Consider the following 16,614-nt stretch of genomic DNA (forward strand, 5'->3'; position numbering starts at 1 on the left):
CTCAAGTGATCTTTCTACCTTAGCCTCCTGAGTAGCTGGGATTACAAGTGCATGCCACCACGCCTGACTAATTTTTGTATTTTTTTGTAGAAATGGGGTATTGCTGTATTGCCCAGGCTGGTCTTGAACTCTTGGGCTCAAGTAATTCACCTGCCTTGGCCTCCCAAAGTGCTAGGATTACAGGCATGAGCCACCACACCCAGTCGGGCCCTGAACTCTAATCCTAGCTTAACTGGCTTGAGGGACTTGGGTTGGAGTTGAGAAAGGTTTTTTTTTTGAGACTGAGTTTCGCTCTTGTTGCCCAGCTGGAGTGCAATGGCGCAATCTCAGCTCACTGTAAACTCCACCCCCCAGGCTCAAGTGATTCTCCTGCCTCAGCCTCCCGAGTAGCTGGGATTACAAGCGTGCCACCATATCCGGCTAATTTTTGTATTTTTGGTAGAGACAGGCTTTCACCACGCTGGCCAGGCTGGTCACAAACTCCTGACCTCAGGTGATCCAGCCACCTCGGCCTCCCAAAGTCCTGGGATTACAGGCGTGAGCCACCGCGTCCGGCCAAAGTTAAGAAAGATTTTAACAGCAGACTTCCATCCTTCAAACCCGCTTCACCATAAATCACAACTCTATCCTTTAAGTGGCTCCACCTGGCTCACGCCACTGCAGCTGCACGCTGGCCTCCTAACTGCTGTTTGAACACATCAAGATCGCTGTCACCTGAGTACTTGCTGGTCTCTCTGCTGGAAGGCTCTTCCCCCAAGCACCTGTATGGCTGGATCCCTCATTTCTTTCCTTCACTGGGCTCAACACCTGATCAGGGAGGCATCCTCCAACTGCCCTTTGTTAAACAGCACCCTTCCCGCTCTCAACACGCCTTCCCTTCTTTATGTTCTTCATAGCATCTATCATCATATGGCATTCTATATATTTACCTGTTGGCTGCCGCTCCCATTAAGTGTGAGTTCCATGTGGGCAACACTGTTCGTGCCCCTGGTGCCTAGAACATCACCAGACACATAGTAGGTATTACAACATAAGCATTCATTGAATAAGTCAGTACACGAGTAACTCCCTCTCCATTTTTTTTTTTTTCTTTCTCACCCCCGTGATTGCCTGGAGAGAGTGACTCCCTCTCAATGATTCTCACAGAATCCTCTCTAGAATGGAGGCGGGTGCTCACCGTGGCCTGGAACTTTGATCTCATGGACAGCAGAGGTCCTGGTGCAACTTTACCATGCCACAAGCAGTTGTAGCAGTGCAACTGTAAATCTCACCAGAAGGTGACAGTTGCCAAGGTGACAGCTTCTCACGGTACGTGATAAGGAACCGGGTGGAGAGGAGACCTAGCCTTGGAAAGGGAGTACCATAGGAGTTGGTGGGAGCAGGTGAAAGGCTTGGTTCCTTGCTCCCTGCCTGGTGCCTGGTCACTGCAGACACTGAGTCAGGGACCAAGGGGAGGAGGGAGGCAGTCGTCATCATGACAAGAGCGTCAGTGAAACTGCTGGCCTGGTGTCCCCTCCTGGGCCTGGGCTCCGTGTACTTTACCTGTCCTTGGTACCCCAGATGAGTCAGCAAGATCCAGCCTCTGAGGTTCATTGCAGCACTTCCCCTGGAGGCAGATTAGAGGATGTTGCATGACATTAAGTAATACATCTGGAGCAGGCGCGGTGGCTCACGCCTATAATCCCAGCACTTTGGGAGGTGGAGGCGGGCAGATCACCTGAGGTCAGGAGTTTGAGACCAGCCTGGCCAACATGCTGAAACTCTGTCTCTACTAAAAATACAAAAATTAGCCAGGCGTGGTGGTGCACGCCTGTAATCCCAGCTACTCAGGAGGCTGAGGCAGGAGAATCTCTTGCACCTGGGAGGCGAAGTTTGCAGTGAGCCGAGATTGCGCCACAACACTCCAGCCTGGGCGACAGAGCCAGGCTCTGTCTAAAAAAAAAAATAAATAAAAAAAATAAAAATAAATAAATAAATAAATAAATAATAATACATCTGGTAGGGAAGGAGGCTGGGAAAGCCAGCCTGCAGCCTGGGGATAAGGGTCATCTGAACTGAACTTGTCTCTGTATGGAACCCTACAGTCCAGGAAACAGGTGGGGCTGGGAAATCAGGGAGAGGTTGGGCTTCTCTAGCCTCAGCTGAAAATCAGCATTTTAGCCAGGCGCGGTGGCTCACGCCTGTAATCCCAGCACTTTGGGAGGCCAAGGTGGGCGGATCACAAGGTCAGGAGATTGAGACCATCCTGGCTAACACGGTGAAACTCCATCTCTACTAAAAATACAAAAAATACAAAAAATTAGCCTGGCCTGGTGGCGGGTGCCTGTAGACCCAGCTACTCGGGAGGCTGAGGCAGGAGAATGGCGTGAACCCAGGAGGTGGAGCTGGCAGTGAGCTGAGATGGCGCCACTGCACTCCAGCCTGGCCGACAGAGCAAGACTCCGTCTGAAAAAAAAAAAAGAAAATCAGCATTGTATCTACAAGCAGGTGAAAAAAGTTTCACAGCAGCAAATCCTCACAGAAAATGAATGTAGGCGTGCCTTGCTTTAAGCCATTCCTTATAGAAAAACTGAATCTCTCCCAAGAATAAACAATAAAGGGGGTAATTCTTCATTTGAAAGAGGAATGCTCCTTGGAGACACAGGTGAGTTTCCCTTGTGAAGTGGAAATCATTGCCTTTATAAATATTCAGTTTCCTCATAACTTGAAATGTTACACTTTCTGATTTATAAAACTACCTTCAAATACAGGAGTACTTTCGGACATATAAAAACAAATTTTTTTTTTTTTTTTTTTGAGTCTCACTCTGTTGCTCAGGCTGGAATGCAGTGGCACAATCTTGGCTCACTGCAACTTCCACCTCCCCAGGTTCAAGCAATTCTCCTGCTTCAGCCTCCCAAGTAGCTGGGATTATAGGCATGACCACCACACCCTGCTAATTTTTGTATTTTTAGTAGAGATGAGATTTTACCATGTTGGTCAGGCTGGTCTGGAACTCCTGACCTCAGGTGATCCACCCACCTCAGCCTCCCAAAGTGCTGGAATTACAGGCATGAGTCACCGAACCCGGCTGATAATCTCATCAGATTATCAGAGGAACCTATGAGGTATCTATCATTATACCCCCTCCCCAGACTTTTTTTTTTTTTTTTTAGAGACGGTCTTGCTCTGTTGTCCAGGCTGGAGCTTTTTGTTTATTTTAGAGACAGGGTCTTGCTCTGTTGCCTGGGCCGGAGTGCAGTGGTGCAACCTTCGCTCATTGAAGCCTAGACCTCAAGAGATCCTCCTGCCTCAGCCTCCTGGGACTACAGGCGTGCACCACCACACCTGGCTAATTTTTAAAATTTTTGGTAGAGATGGGGTCTCACCACGTTGCCCAGGCTGGTCTCAAACTCCTGGGCTCAAGCAATTCTCCTGCCTCGGCCTCCCAAAGTGCTGGGATGACAGGCGTGAGCCACCTCACCTGGCCAATTATCTCCATTTTGCGAGTGAGGAAACAGGTTTAGAGCGGATAAGTCACATAGTTCAGGTAGGCTTTCAGGCTTGAAGCTCTTCCCAGCACATCACACCTGTACCCATGTGAATCCAACACAGCTCTTGGGAGGCTGGTACAGAGCAACAGACTATGATCCCATGTGAGAGATCAGAAAACTGAGCCCCAGGGAGGAGAAGGGCTCCAAATAGATTCCCTGACTGAGTCTAGGCTCTAGAGTCAGACACACCCAGGTTCAAGTCCTAGGTCTACTACTCACCAATTCTCCTTGGCAGGTACTTGACCTCTTGGTGCCTCGGTTTGTACATCTATAAAATGGGGATGATAATAACTAGGTCATGGGAGCTGGGAGGGTGAACTGAAGTGATGTATGTTATTGTTGAGAGTGCTGCCTGACACGCAGCTGCTATTTGTATGCCTGTCATTCTTGTTATTTTCAGAGTATTTCACACTTCTATGAAATATCCACAGAGGCGTGTAATGGAGAGTCTCCTCTGGGGGCAGGCAAGATGTCAGCCATCCCTCATCCTAGCCCTTCCCTCCCCTCACCACCCTCAACCCTTCTTGAAGGTCACACTAGGCTGGTTCTCTCCCAGCCCCCAAGAAACTCCCTGCCACTGCCTGGCCCCACCTTGAAGCTGCCCGGTGGCCCTGGCAGATGAATGGCATCTCCTGGGGCCGCACCCGGCATGTGGTCATCCTGCCTCTGCCTGCGGCAGGGCCTGGAGCCCGGATGTGCCTGGCAGGCTGCCAGGGCTTCTTTGGTAGGACGCCCCGCCACTCCCTCTGGGCCCCTCTATTCTGGGAGCTGTAATTTAGACAGCCTTCCCCGCCCCAATTGCTATCTGTGGCAGCAGTTCCTGTTCCCCAGGGCCCTGCCCACCCCTCCTCGCCTGCCTTTTCATAAACAGCTCCCGGGCTGCCCTGTTATCTTGGGCACTGTGGCTCTGGGGAGGAGGCCCTGCCACCCTGAAGATACAAAGAATCCCTCCATCCCAGGGAGAAGCTGACCCAATGCAGACAGAGGTGGGATAAAGCCCTCACTCACCAAAGCCCAATATAGCAGCCCTCAGAACCTGACCCTGAAGTCTGCTGGATGGGGTGGGGTGCAGAGAAGAGGATAGGCTGTCATTATTTCCCCAACACCCTGGGGACTGGGTCAGCCGGGGCTGTGGTCTCCCTAAAGGCCCCTGCCTCAGCCATGCATGTTCAGCCACAGCCCACAGCATGTGTGTGTGTGTCTGTGTGTTGAGGGTATCAATAATAGCAACAAAAGTGATGTTTCTAAAATGCAAATGTGCCAATGTTTCTAAAATGCAAATGTGCCTGGGGAGGCTGAGGGGAGAGCATCTCTTGGGACCAGGAGTTCAAGACCAGCCTGGACAACATAGCAAGGCTCCATCTCTACAAAAAAAAAATTAAAAATTAGCTGGGTATGGTGACCAATTAGACCTAGCTACTTGGGAGGCTGAGGTGAGAGGACTGCTTGAGCCAGGGAGGTCAAGGCTGCAGTGAGCTGAGATTGTGCCACTGCACTCCAGCTTGGGCAACAGAGCCAGACCCTGTCTCAAAAATAAAACATAGGCCATGTGAGCGGTGGCTCACACCTGTAATCCTAGCACTTTGGGAGGCTGAGGTGTGTGGATCACTTGAGGTCAGGAGTTCAAGAGCAGCCTGGGCAACATGGTGAAACCCCATCTCTACTTAAAATACAAACAAATTAGCCCGGCGTGGTGGTGGGCACCTGTAATCTCAGCTACTTGGGAGGCGGAGGCAAGAGGATCACTTGAACCCAGGAGGTGGAGGCTGCAGTAAGCTGAGATCTTGCTACTACTGCACTCCAGCTTGGGCGACAGAGGGAGACTCCGACTCAAAAAAATAAAAATAAAAATAAAATAAAATGCAAATGAGATTGTGTCACTCCCTGACTCCAAACCTTCAGTGTTTCCCCACAGGCCTTATGGATGAAGCTCAAAAGACCCTCCAAGCTCTGCCTTTTCTACCATTTCTCTCACCTCAGTGCCTTGGCACGAGCTCCCCTGGCCCCTGCCTGGACATTATTCTCCTCTTCACCTAACTCCTGTTCATCCTGCAGGTCTCAGCTTATAAGTTATTGCTCATGGAACCCTCCTGTGACATCACAGACACTCCCTCCCTGGTCCTCCCTTTGGACTGGGATGGGTGTCCCTCCTGATTTCACCAGAAGCACCACGCCCTTGCCTGTGCACTCACTGGTCTACTTGCTGCCAGCTATAAGTGCTCCCAGGGCCGAAGCTTCCTCTTATTGTTATTTTTCAGTCCCTAGCCCGGTCCTGGCACACAGTAGGTTTTCCAAATATATTTGTTGGAAGAATGTGCAAATGAATACATGAATGACTCCTCTGGCCCTCCAGGATGTGTGGGTGTCTTGGGGGGTATTTGACTACTTTGTGCCTTCCATTTTCTTTTTTGTTTGTTTGTTTTTTGAGGCAGAGTCTCCCTCTGTCACTCAGGCTGGAGTACAGTGATGCAATCTCGGCTCACTGCAACCTCTGCCTCCTGGGTTCAAGTGATTCTCCTGACTCAGCCTCCCGAGTAGCTGGGACTACAGACACGCGCCACCACGCCCGGCTAATTTTTGTATTTTTAGTAGAGACGGGGTCTCACCATGTTGGCCAGGCTGGTCTTGACCTCAAGTGATCTGCCTGCCTCGGCCTCCCAAAGTGCTGGGATTACAGGCGTGAGCCACAGAACCCGGCCATGACTTCCATTTTCTTTCTTTTTTTTTTTGAGATGGAGTCTTGCTTTGTCACCCAGGTTGGAGTGCAGTGGCGTGTTCTTGGCTCACTGCAACCTCCATCTCCTGGGTTCATGCAATTCTCCTGCCTCAGCCTCCCGAGTAGCTGGGATTACAGGCATGCACCACCACGCCTGGCTAATTTTTGTATTTTTAGTAGAGACAGGGTTTCACCGTATTGGTCAGGCTTGTCTTGAACTCCTGACCTCAAGTGATCCACCACCTCAGCCTCCCAAAGTGCTGGGATTACAGGTGTGAGCCACCATGCCCGGCCATGCCTTCCATTTTCTAGGAAAGCCCAGATGTCCCTTCATCCTCTAAGTATAACTCCAGGCTTGCTGCACTGTCTGTCCACCTTGATCTGGTCAATATGGTTGCTATGGCCATGGGTTTGCTTGCGGGGAGCCCCAGCAGGCTCTGAGGATGCGCTATAGGACAAAGCAGGCATCCTTGGGTTGAGGGGGAGAAGGGCATAGGAGGAGGGCGTCCTCAGGCCGTGGGTCACTTATGAGCAACAAGTCTGTTACCAGGAGGAAAGACAAGCCAAATGGACAGGTCAGGTCCTTATTTTGGCATTTTCTGCTGTTCTATGGAGACACACTTTGTATTTTGCTTGCTCCAAAGAGGGAAACCAGAAATAACAACCTACAACTACAGCCACTAAGCTGGAGTTAGATTGTTTACCAGTTATCCCAATAACTATTGGAAGACCTCTGAAATGTCAATATTCCTGCATGCAAATTGCAATTCCTGTGGTGCCAGCTACTCAGGAGGCTGAGGCAGGAGAATCACTTGAACTTGGGAGGCAGAGGTTGCAGTGAGCCAAAATTGCACCACTGCACTCCAGCCTGGGCAACTAAGATTCCATCTCAAAAAATAAAAATAAAAATAAATAAATAATTAACTCAGCATGGTGGCGTGTGCCTGTAGTCCCAGATACTTGGGGAGCTGAGGCAGGAGAGGTTGGCTTAAGCCTGGGAGGTGGAGGGTGCAGTGAGCCAAGATTCAGCCACTGCACTTCAGCCTGGGTGACAAAGTAAGACCCTGTCTCAAAAAAACAATAAATAAATAAATAAAGCCTCCCTCATGTCTACCCCATTTCCCTGCTTTAATTTTCTCCAAAGCACTTACTGCTCTTTAATACACTGGGGTTTTTGTGGGTTTTTTTTTTTTTTCCCAAGATAGAGTCTTGCTCTGTCGCCCAGGCTGGAGTGAAGTGGCGTGATCTTGGCTCACTACAACCTCCGCCTCCCAGGTTGAAGCAATTCTCCTACCTCAGCCTCCCGAGTAGCTGGGATTACAGATGCCTGCCACAACGCCCGGCTAACTTTTGTATGCTAATTTCCTTATTTTTAGTAGAGATGGGGTTTCACCATGTTGGCCAGGCTGGTTTTAAACTCCCAACCTGATCTTCCTGCCTCAGCCTCCCAAAGTGTTGGGATTACAGGCGTGAGCCACTGTGCCTGGCCAAGGGTTTTGTTTTTTTGAGATGGAGTTTTGCTCTTGTTGCCCCAGCTGGAGTGCAATGGCACAATCTTGGCTCACCGCAATCTCTGCCTCCCGGGTTCAAGTAATTCTCCTGCCTCAGTTTCCCAGTTTACAGGCATGCACCACCATGCCTGGCTAATTTTGTAATTTTAGTAGAGACGGGGCTTCTCCACGTTGGGTCAGGTTGGTCTCAAACTCCTGACCTCAGGTGATCTGCCCACCTCGGCCTCCCAAAGTGCTGGGATCACAGGTGTGAGCCACCGCACCCAGCCAGGTTTTTTTTTAAACTTAATTCTTGTGTTTACTGTCTGCGTCCTCCATAGAATGTAAGAGCCTTGTCAATTTTGTTCACTGATATATCCCTGATTTAGCTTTTTTTTTTTCTTTTTTTTCTTTTTTTTTTGAGACAGAGTTTTGCTCTTGTCGCCCAGGCTGGAGTGCAGTGGCATGATCTCCACCTCCTGGGTTCAAGTGATTCTCCTGCCTCAGCCTCCTGGATAGCCTGCCACCACACCGAGCTAAATTTTGTATTTTCAGTAAAGATGAGGTTTCACCATGTTGGCCAGGCTGGTCTCAACCTCCTGACCTCAGGTGATCCACTCGCCTCAGCCTCCCAAAGTGCTGGGGTTACAGGCGTGAGCCACTGTGCCCGGCCTGCCCTCCTAATTTTTAAAAAAATTTTTTACAGAGATGGAGGTTCTCACTATGTTGCCCAAGCTGGTCTCAAGCTCCTGGGCTTAAGTGATCCTCTAGCCTCAGTCTCTCAAACTGTTGGGATTTGGGAACTCACAGGCATGAGCCACCACACCTGGCTAGTTTTCTATTTCTGTGTAATGAATTGCCCTCATAACTTAGCAGCCTACAACACTAAGCATTTATTGTCTCCCAGTTTCTACAAGCAGGGTCCTCATGAGGTTGCAGTCATCTCAAGGCCTAACCAGGGCTGAAGGGTTGACCTGGCTGTGTCCAGGCTCACATGTTGACCTGACCAGGGCTGGAGCCTGACCAGGCTGTGTCCAGGGTCACCCATGTGGTGCTTGGCAGGCCCAAGTTCCTCACTGGCTATTGGCAGGGGCTTTGGCTCCTTCCCATGTGGGCCTCTCTATAGGGCTGCTTACACCGTGGCAGCTTATTTCCCCCAGAGCGGGCAAGCAAAGAGGGAGGGCAAGAGAGTGAGACAGCATCCAAGGTAGGAGCCGCAGTCTCTCATAACCTAATGTTGGAAGTAATGGTCCTTTGCTTCCTGGTCCTGCTGACAGGGGACTACCCAAGGGTGCAGACATCAGGAGGTGGGCAACATCAGGCCATCTTGGAAGCTGGTCACCACAGTCCCCAACACATACCTGGCACATAGAAGATTCTCAAGAAATATTGCTGGGCACAATGGCTCACGCCTGTAATCCCAGCACTTTGGGAGGCCGAGGCGGGCGGATCACTTGGGGTCAGAAGTTTGAGACCAGCCTGGCCAACATGGTGAAACCCCATCTCTACTAAAAATACAAAAAATTAGCCAGGCATGGTGGCAGGTGCCTGTAATCCTAGCTACTCAGGAGGCTGAGGCAGGAGAATCATTTGAACCCGGGAGGCAGAGGTTGCAGTGAGCCGAGATCGCGCCATTGCACTCCAGCCTGGGTGACAGAGCAAGACTCTGTCTCAAAAACAAAACAAAAACAAAAACAAGAAATAGCGGTAGAATGAAAGAATGAAGACAAGAATGATTTTGACACAGTGAATAGTCGGGTCCAACCCTGAAGGATCTTAAACACATTCAGGTTTCTTCACACCCCCCACTGACCCCCACAATGCTCTCTTATCATTCACCTCCATCTCTTCCCAGCCATGTGACTGGGGCAAGTTCCAAACCTCACAGGCCTGTTATAGAGATTAAAAGACGTGAGGGGGCTGGGCATGGTGGCTCAGGGCTGTAATCCCAGCACTTTAGGAGGTCGAGGCGGGCACATCACCTGAGTTCAGGAGTTCAAGACCAGTCTGACCAACATGGTGAAACCCCGTCTCCACTAAAAATACAAAAATAGCCGGGCATGGTGGTGCATGCCTGTAATCGTCAGCTACTTCAGAGGCTGAGGCGGGAGAATAGCTTGAACCCGGGAGGTGGAGATTGCAGTGAGCTGAGATTGTGCCATTGCACTCCAGCCTGGGCAACAAGGGCAAAACTCCATCTCAAAAAATATATATATATATATAAAAGACACGAGAGCCCAGGCTTGGTGGTTCACGCAGGTAATCCCAGCACTTTGGGAGGCCAAGATAGGTGAATTACTTGAGGCCAGGAGTTAGAGACCAGCCTGGCTAACATGGGGAAACCCGTCTCTACTAAAAATTCAAAAAAATTAGCTGGGCATGGTGGCGCTCACCTGTAGTCCTAGCTACTCAGAGGCTGAAATGGGAGAGTTGCTTCAACCCAGGAGGCAGAGGTTGCAGTGAACCACCATCACACCACTGCACTCCAACCTGGGCGACAGAGCGAGACTCTGTCTCAAAAGAAAAACAAACAAACACAAAGCACACAAAACATTTAGAAACTTGAGAGCAAGTTAGTACTAGTATGGACACTTTTAATTTAAAAAAAAAGAAATAGAAAAAATAAGACATGAAAGTGTAAGGATCATAGGATCTGACACACACAAGCCTTCAATATGTAGCCATCACGGGCCAGGCACAGTGGCTCATGCCTATAATCCGAGCACTTTGGGAGGCCAAGGCAGGCAGATCACTTGAGGTCAGGAGTTCAAAACCAGCCTGGCCAAAATGGTGAAACCTCGTCTCTACTAAAAATACAAAAACTAGCCAGGCGTGGTGGGATGCACCTGTAGTCCCAGCTACTCAGAAAGCTGAGACAAGAGAATCCCTTGACCCAGAAGGGAGGTTGCAGTGAGCCGAGATCATGCCACTGCACTCCAGCCTGGGTAACACAGCAAGACTCCAGCTCAAAAAAAAAAAAGAAAAGAAAGAAAAAAAAAAAAAAAAAATATATATATATATATATATGTAGCCATCATGGGCAGTGCTATGTGTCACTAACACTGCAGAGAAAGAGAAAGATCGAGGGATTGAAAGAGCCTTTGCAAAATTATGACTGAAACATTAAAAGAGATCTAAATTACTCAACTCTACCTTGCTCCTTTTTTTTTTTTTTTTTTTTTTTTTTTTGAGATGGAGTTTCGCTCTTGTTTTGTCCAGATTGGAGTGCAATGGTGCGATCTCGGCTAATTTTGTATTTTTAGTAGAGATGGGGTTTCTCCATGTTGGTCAGGCTGGTCTCAAACTCCCCACCTCAGGTGATCCACCTGCCTCGGCCTCCCAAAGTGCTGGGATTAGAGGCATGAGCCACTGCACCCGGCCAACTCCATCTTGCTTCTAACCTCCAAGCTGTCCTTGTTCATTCCTGGGCATAGGCTGAACTAACTTTGGGAGAAACTCAGTTTATAGTTTATAGTTGAAAACAAAGATGATAACAGCCCTTTCCCAAAGCAGATCTCCTTCTTGCTTGGGGACTAGATTGCCTTTGTAGGACTAACATTAGCCACAAGATTAGAAATTATGGTTTAGGAGTCATGCCGCTGGAGGCTACAAAGTTCGGACCCTCCCTAAACTGCTCCTAAGATCAGTGCTTGAGATACTTCGCAGACCCTGCACTTGAAGGATCAGCTGGCACCACCCAGGTCGATAAAGGAGCTCATCTGATCTTGTGGCCCCCATCGGGGAACTGACTAAGAGCAAGAAGATAGCTTCGACTGCCTATGATTTAATCCCTGACCAGTCAGCACTCCTGGCTCACTGGCTTCCCCCCTCCCCACCCCCCCAAAAATTGTCCTTAAAAACTCTGCTCCCCAAATGCTCAAGGAGACTGATTTGAGTAATAATGAAACTCCGGTCTCCCGCATAACTGTCTCTGTGTGGATTACTCTTTCCTTATTGCAATTTCCCTGTTTTGAGGAATCGGCTCTGTCTAGGCAATGGGCAAGGTGAACCCATTAGACGGTTACAGGATCTCCCTGGATTCAGAAGCAGTTGTGAATCTGGGGGTGTTGGAGTCAGTGCATGTGCATGTGTGTGTGTGTGTGTGTGCATTTCTATGTGTTTGATCTTCTGAGAGGAGCTGTCACAGGTCAGCAGTGCCGTGGATGGGTCATGAGGTGCAGACACCTAGGTTATCACTTGGGCCAGAGATAGTCACATGCTGGGGCCTCAGTCACCCAAACAGGCAGGAGATACTGATGAGTACATGGGCTGCCATCTGTTTACACTGCATAGCATTCGTTATACCAGCAGTTCTTAACCTTTTTGCAATGAAGGGAGGTCAGGGGACAGGGTGTCATGGAACCCTCTGGAAGTTTGCAAGTTCAATGCTCTGCCAAGCAATTAAAAAAGAAAAAAAGAAAGTTTGCAAGAAAAATGCACATACGTACATAAACACTAAAATATATATATAATCAGCTGGGCGTGGTGGCTCATGCCTGTAATCCCAGCACTTTGGGAGGCCTAGGCAGGTGAATCAAGAGGTCAGGAGTTCAAGACCAGCCTGGACAAGGTGGTAAAACCCATCTCTACTAAAAATACAAAAATTAGCTGGGCTACTTTTTACAGGTAGGCGCCTGTAATCCCAGCTACTTGGGAGCCTGAGGCAGAATTGCTTGAAACCGGGAGGCAGAGGTTGCAGTGAGCCGAGATTGTGCCACTGCACTGCAGCTGGGGCGATAGACTGGGACTCTGTCTCAAAATTAATCATAATAATAAAATATAGCTATAATAATATAAATAATATAAATATAATATATAAAAATAATATAAATATAATAATATAATAAAATAATAAAATAAAAATAATAAAACATAAACAAACATATATATTTTATAGTTTATATTTATATATATAGTTTATATAAATATAGTATATATATTTTATAGCTTGAGGTCAGGAGTTCAAGACAAGCCTGGCCAACATGGCGAAACCCCGTCTCTACTAATATATATAATCATTTCAGACCATTACCAGACCTTAGATTCAAAATGCCAAACTGAGACTTTGGTCTCCTTGAAGGCAATGACTGGAGCTTATATCTCCTAAACAAATTAGTGAATGAATGAATGAATGAAAAAAAAGAATCAAACAATTGCCAAAAAGCCCAGAATCTGAGAATCTTTGCTGGTTGGCACATCCCCTTCAGAAAACCAGCTGGCTTCACAAGACTCCAAGTGTTGCCTTAGCCATCTTCCTAACTGTATGACCTCGGACTTGTCACCCCATCTCCCTCAGTCTCATTTTCCTTATCAGAAAAACAGTGTGAATGACAAAGGGTGTTTTGTGGGCTACACAACCCATTGAAAACATAAAGGTCTCCACTGGGAGCGGCGGCTCATGCCTATAATCCCAGCATTTTGGGAGGCTGAGGTGGGCAGATCAGTTGAGGTCAGGAGTTCGAGACCAGCCATGGCCAACATGGTGAAACCCTGTCTCTACTAAAAATACAAAAAAAAAAAAAAAAAAAAAAAAGTCAGATGTGGTGTCACGCACCTGTAGTCCCAGCTACTTAGGAGGCTGAGGCAGGAGAATAGCTTGAGCCCAGGAGGCAGAACTTGCAGTGAGCGGAGATCATGCCACTATACTCCAGCCTGGGCAACAGAACAAGACTCCCATCTTAAAAAAAAAAAAATCCAAAAAAAAGGTCTCTTATTTTGGAAGAAGCTTCTGAAGTTAGGCAGATGGAATTGAGTGATTAGATCAACCACTCCTCTGGCCTCTAGCCCCATCAACACAGACCTGCCTTAGGGCTGGGAAGATTGCTGGTGGGGGAGCTTGCTCCAGGGAAGGAATGGAAATGCTGGAGGCTAAGCCTGTCATTTGTTAGCATATTCATAGTCAGATGGCCAAATTAGGACACAACCAAGGTTGGGCCAGCTTGCTTTGGTCTGGTTCCAGGTCTAAGACAACAGCCTATACAAGTTGACTAGATTGAGAATCCTGCAGACATTCAAGCAACAAATATTTATCTGTGCAACTACTATGGGCCAAGGCCTGTGCTAGGCACTGGGGATTCTATAGGAACAAAGCTACTGCGATCCCTGTCCTCTCAAAGCTGACAGGAGGAAGACATTAATTAATCACCCAGGAGAAGTGTAAAGGTGCTGTGGAGCTGTGTAATGTGGGAGCTCCTGATCTTGGGGTGGGGAGCGACGGGGAGAGTAGGACAAGCTTCCTTGTAGCTCAGCCCTGAGCTCGGTGAGGAGCCATGGATGGGTTGGGAAGTACCCTGGGCAGAGGCTATAGCAAGTGCAAAGGGCCTGTGGTTTTCTTCTGAAACTAGGAAAGAGGCTGGGCATGGTGGCTCACGCCTTTAATCCCAGCACTTTGGGAGGCCAAGGTGGGTGGATCACTTGAAGTCAGGAGTTTGAGACCTGCCTGGCCAACATGATAAAACCCTGTCTCTACTAAAAATACAGAAATTAGCCGGGCGTGCTCATGGGCACCTGTAATCCCAGCTACTCGAGAGGCTGAGGCAGGAGAATCGCTTGAACTTGGGAGGCGGAGGTTGCAGTGAGCCGAGATCACGCCACTGCACTCCAGCCTGGGCAATAGACTCAGTCTCCAAAGAAAAATAAAATTGGAAAGAAGGCGTGTGTGGTTAAAGGGCAGAGTGAGGGGGACTGGGACACAGACATGGTTAGAGAATTAACACGAGGCAGGCAGAGACCAAGTTACCTTGTTCTCTTTAATGTGACATTTGCAAAGACAGAAGAAATCAGAGAGGCAGATTTCAAGTCTCTGAATAGTTGTCATACAGAAGAAGGCTGTCTCAGAGACGAAATGAGGGGAACTCCTCCAGCAAGTGGGACTGGAGTCAGATAGGAAGGACTTTCCAGCAGAGAGGGGTGTCTGTGAGACTGCTTTCTCTCCTTCACCTGTTGTGGGTATCTGCTGGGTGACAGAAAGTGGGTTCGTTTGTCTGTTCACTCACTTCTCTGTCCTGTTCCCCCTGCCATGTTCCCCCCGTTATTGCTGCTAAGTGAGAAGGACAGTGGACAGCTCTGTCAGGGTGAGTCTGTTGTAGGGAGAGGGGCCTGGGACTGGGGAAGGCAGGGAAGGAGGGATGTAGATGGGGTATCATCTTTGAGCTGCCAAGGGCAGGTGGAGGGGTGAGAGGAGGGGACCGCCCACAGCAACCAATAACAAGAAGTGGATGGGACAATCCAGGTGTGGTGGCTCATGCCTGTAATCCCAGCACTTTGGGAGGGCAAGGCAGGCGGATCACCTAAGGTCAAGAGTTAGAGACCAGCCTGGCCAACATGGTGAAACCCCGTCTCTACTAAAAATACAAAAATTAGCTGGGCATGATGGTGGGCGCCTGTAATCCCAGCTACTGGGGAAGGTGAGGCATGAGAATTGCTTGAACCCAGGAGGCGGAGATTGCAGTGAGCCAAGATTGTGCCACTGCACTCCAGCCTGGGCGACAGAGTGAGATTCTGTCTCAAAAAAAAAGAAGAAAAAAAAGATAAGACAGGACAGAATTCCCCTGGTGGGCACAGCAGATCTGCCAGTTGTTCTTCCCTGACGCTTGTTTGGAAAGGGCTGTTTGCTTGCCAGGTCTCTTCTCTAGACTATAAGCTTCTGAGGCCAGGCAAGGTGGCTCACACCTGTAATCTCAGCACTTTCGGAGGCCAAGGTAGGAGGATCACTTGAGCCTGGGAGTTCAAGATCATCCTGGGCAACATGGCGAAACCCCATCTCTACAAAAAATACAAAAAAAATTTTATCAGACATAGTGACGCACATCTGTAGTCCCAGCTACTCAGGAGGCCGAGGTATGAGAATAGCTTGAGTCTTTCGAGGCTGCAGTGAGCCATGGCTGCACGCGCCTCTGAACTCCAGCCTGGGCAACAGAGTGAGATCCTGTCAAAAAAAAAAAGAAAAAAAAAAGGCTCCTAGAGGGCAGGATCTCTGTCTTGTTCAATATCGTATCTCCCAGGGCCGGATGCAGTTAATTTCATTATATTCATTGAATGAATGAGAGCACAAACAAATGAATGCCATGTTGCAGGGATGCCTGAGAGAGCAGGAGAATATAGACTGTCCACCACTACCTGCGGGATCTGGCTCCAAAGATCTGAGCCTTGGCTGGGTGGATGGCTCACACCTGTAATCCCAGCACTTTGGGAGGCCGAGGTGTGTGGATCACTTGAGGTCAGGAGTTCAAGACAAGCCTGGCCAACATGGCAAAACCCCGTCTCTACTAAAAATAAAAAAATTAGCCAGGCGTGGTGGCAGGCGCCGGTAATCCCAGCTACTCAGGAGACTGAGGCAGGAGAAATCACTTGAACCCAGGAGGCAAAGGTTGCAGTGAGCCAAGATTGCCCCACTGCACTCCAGCCTGAGGGACAAGAGCGAGACTCCATCTCAAAAAAAAAAAGAAAAAAGAAAAAAGATCTAAGCCTTGATCTATATCATTGCCAGAATCTTCCCAGGATGGGGTGGGGTGGGGTAGCCCATTTAGAGCAATTAAAGGTGAATTCAAAACTCAGGTTTAGCAGGCTGGCCAGAGCCACAGGGTGATATGTGAGCCAGTTACTAGACTTTGGAGGACCAATTCACAGCCCAGGGTTGGAAAATAAAACTAAGCCTTACTCTAGGGGGATGTGGGTGGGAGGCAGGTTTGGGGAATGCCCGAGTGTCACAAGGAAAGCAGACAGGTTTCTGAGCGTTTGAGTGAACTCAAGGACTCAGGCCAGAATATATCAAAAGTGTTTATTACCGAGCCGTCCTTGGGCTGGGGATCCAGGTGACCAGGCAGGCTGCTGCCTGTGCAGAGAAGGGAGCAGAGATGTTTCTGCCCCCAGCTCC

General features: G+C 48.8%; 1 protein-coding gene across 8 annotated transcripts in view; it reads right to left on the reverse strand.

Moving 5' to 3' along the window:
* LOC129054964 (uncharacterized) overlaps positions 1 to 5,626 on the reverse strand; it is a 38,651-nt gene extending 33,025 nt beyond the window's left edge. For 2 of the 8 annotated variants that reach the window (XR_010137981.1, XR_008519632.2), the window contains exons 1-5: positions 5,509 to 5,626; positions 3,753 to 3,801; positions 1,543 to 1,606; positions 1,178 to 1,345; positions 930 to 994 (exon numbers count right to left, since the gene is read on the reverse strand). Coding sequence is in view for 3 of the 8 variants with exons in the window: in XM_054546608.2 (XP_054402583.1) it covers positions 930 to 994; positions 1,543 to 1,606; positions 3,753 to 3,801; positions 4,542 to 4,722 (359 nt within the window). In the remaining 5 variants the exon portion in view is untranslated. Of the gene's footprint in view, positions 1 to 929; positions 995 to 1,177; positions 1,346 to 1,542; positions 1,607 to 3,752; positions 3,802 to 4,541; positions 4,898 to 5,508 lie in introns of those variants that run through there. The other 6 variants (XR_008519633.2, XR_008519634.2, XR_008519630.2 and 3 more) reach the window with 5 other exon arrangements.
* Positions 5,627 to 16,614: the final 10,988 nt, after the last annotated feature.

The sequence above is a fragment of the Pongo abelii genome, chromosome 19, assembly GCF_028885655.2.
Source record: "Pongo abelii isolate AG06213 chromosome 19, NHGRI_mPonAbe1-v2.0_pri, whole genome shotgun sequence".
NCBI lineage: Eukaryota > Metazoa > Chordata > Mammalia > Primates > Hominidae > Pongo > Pongo abelii.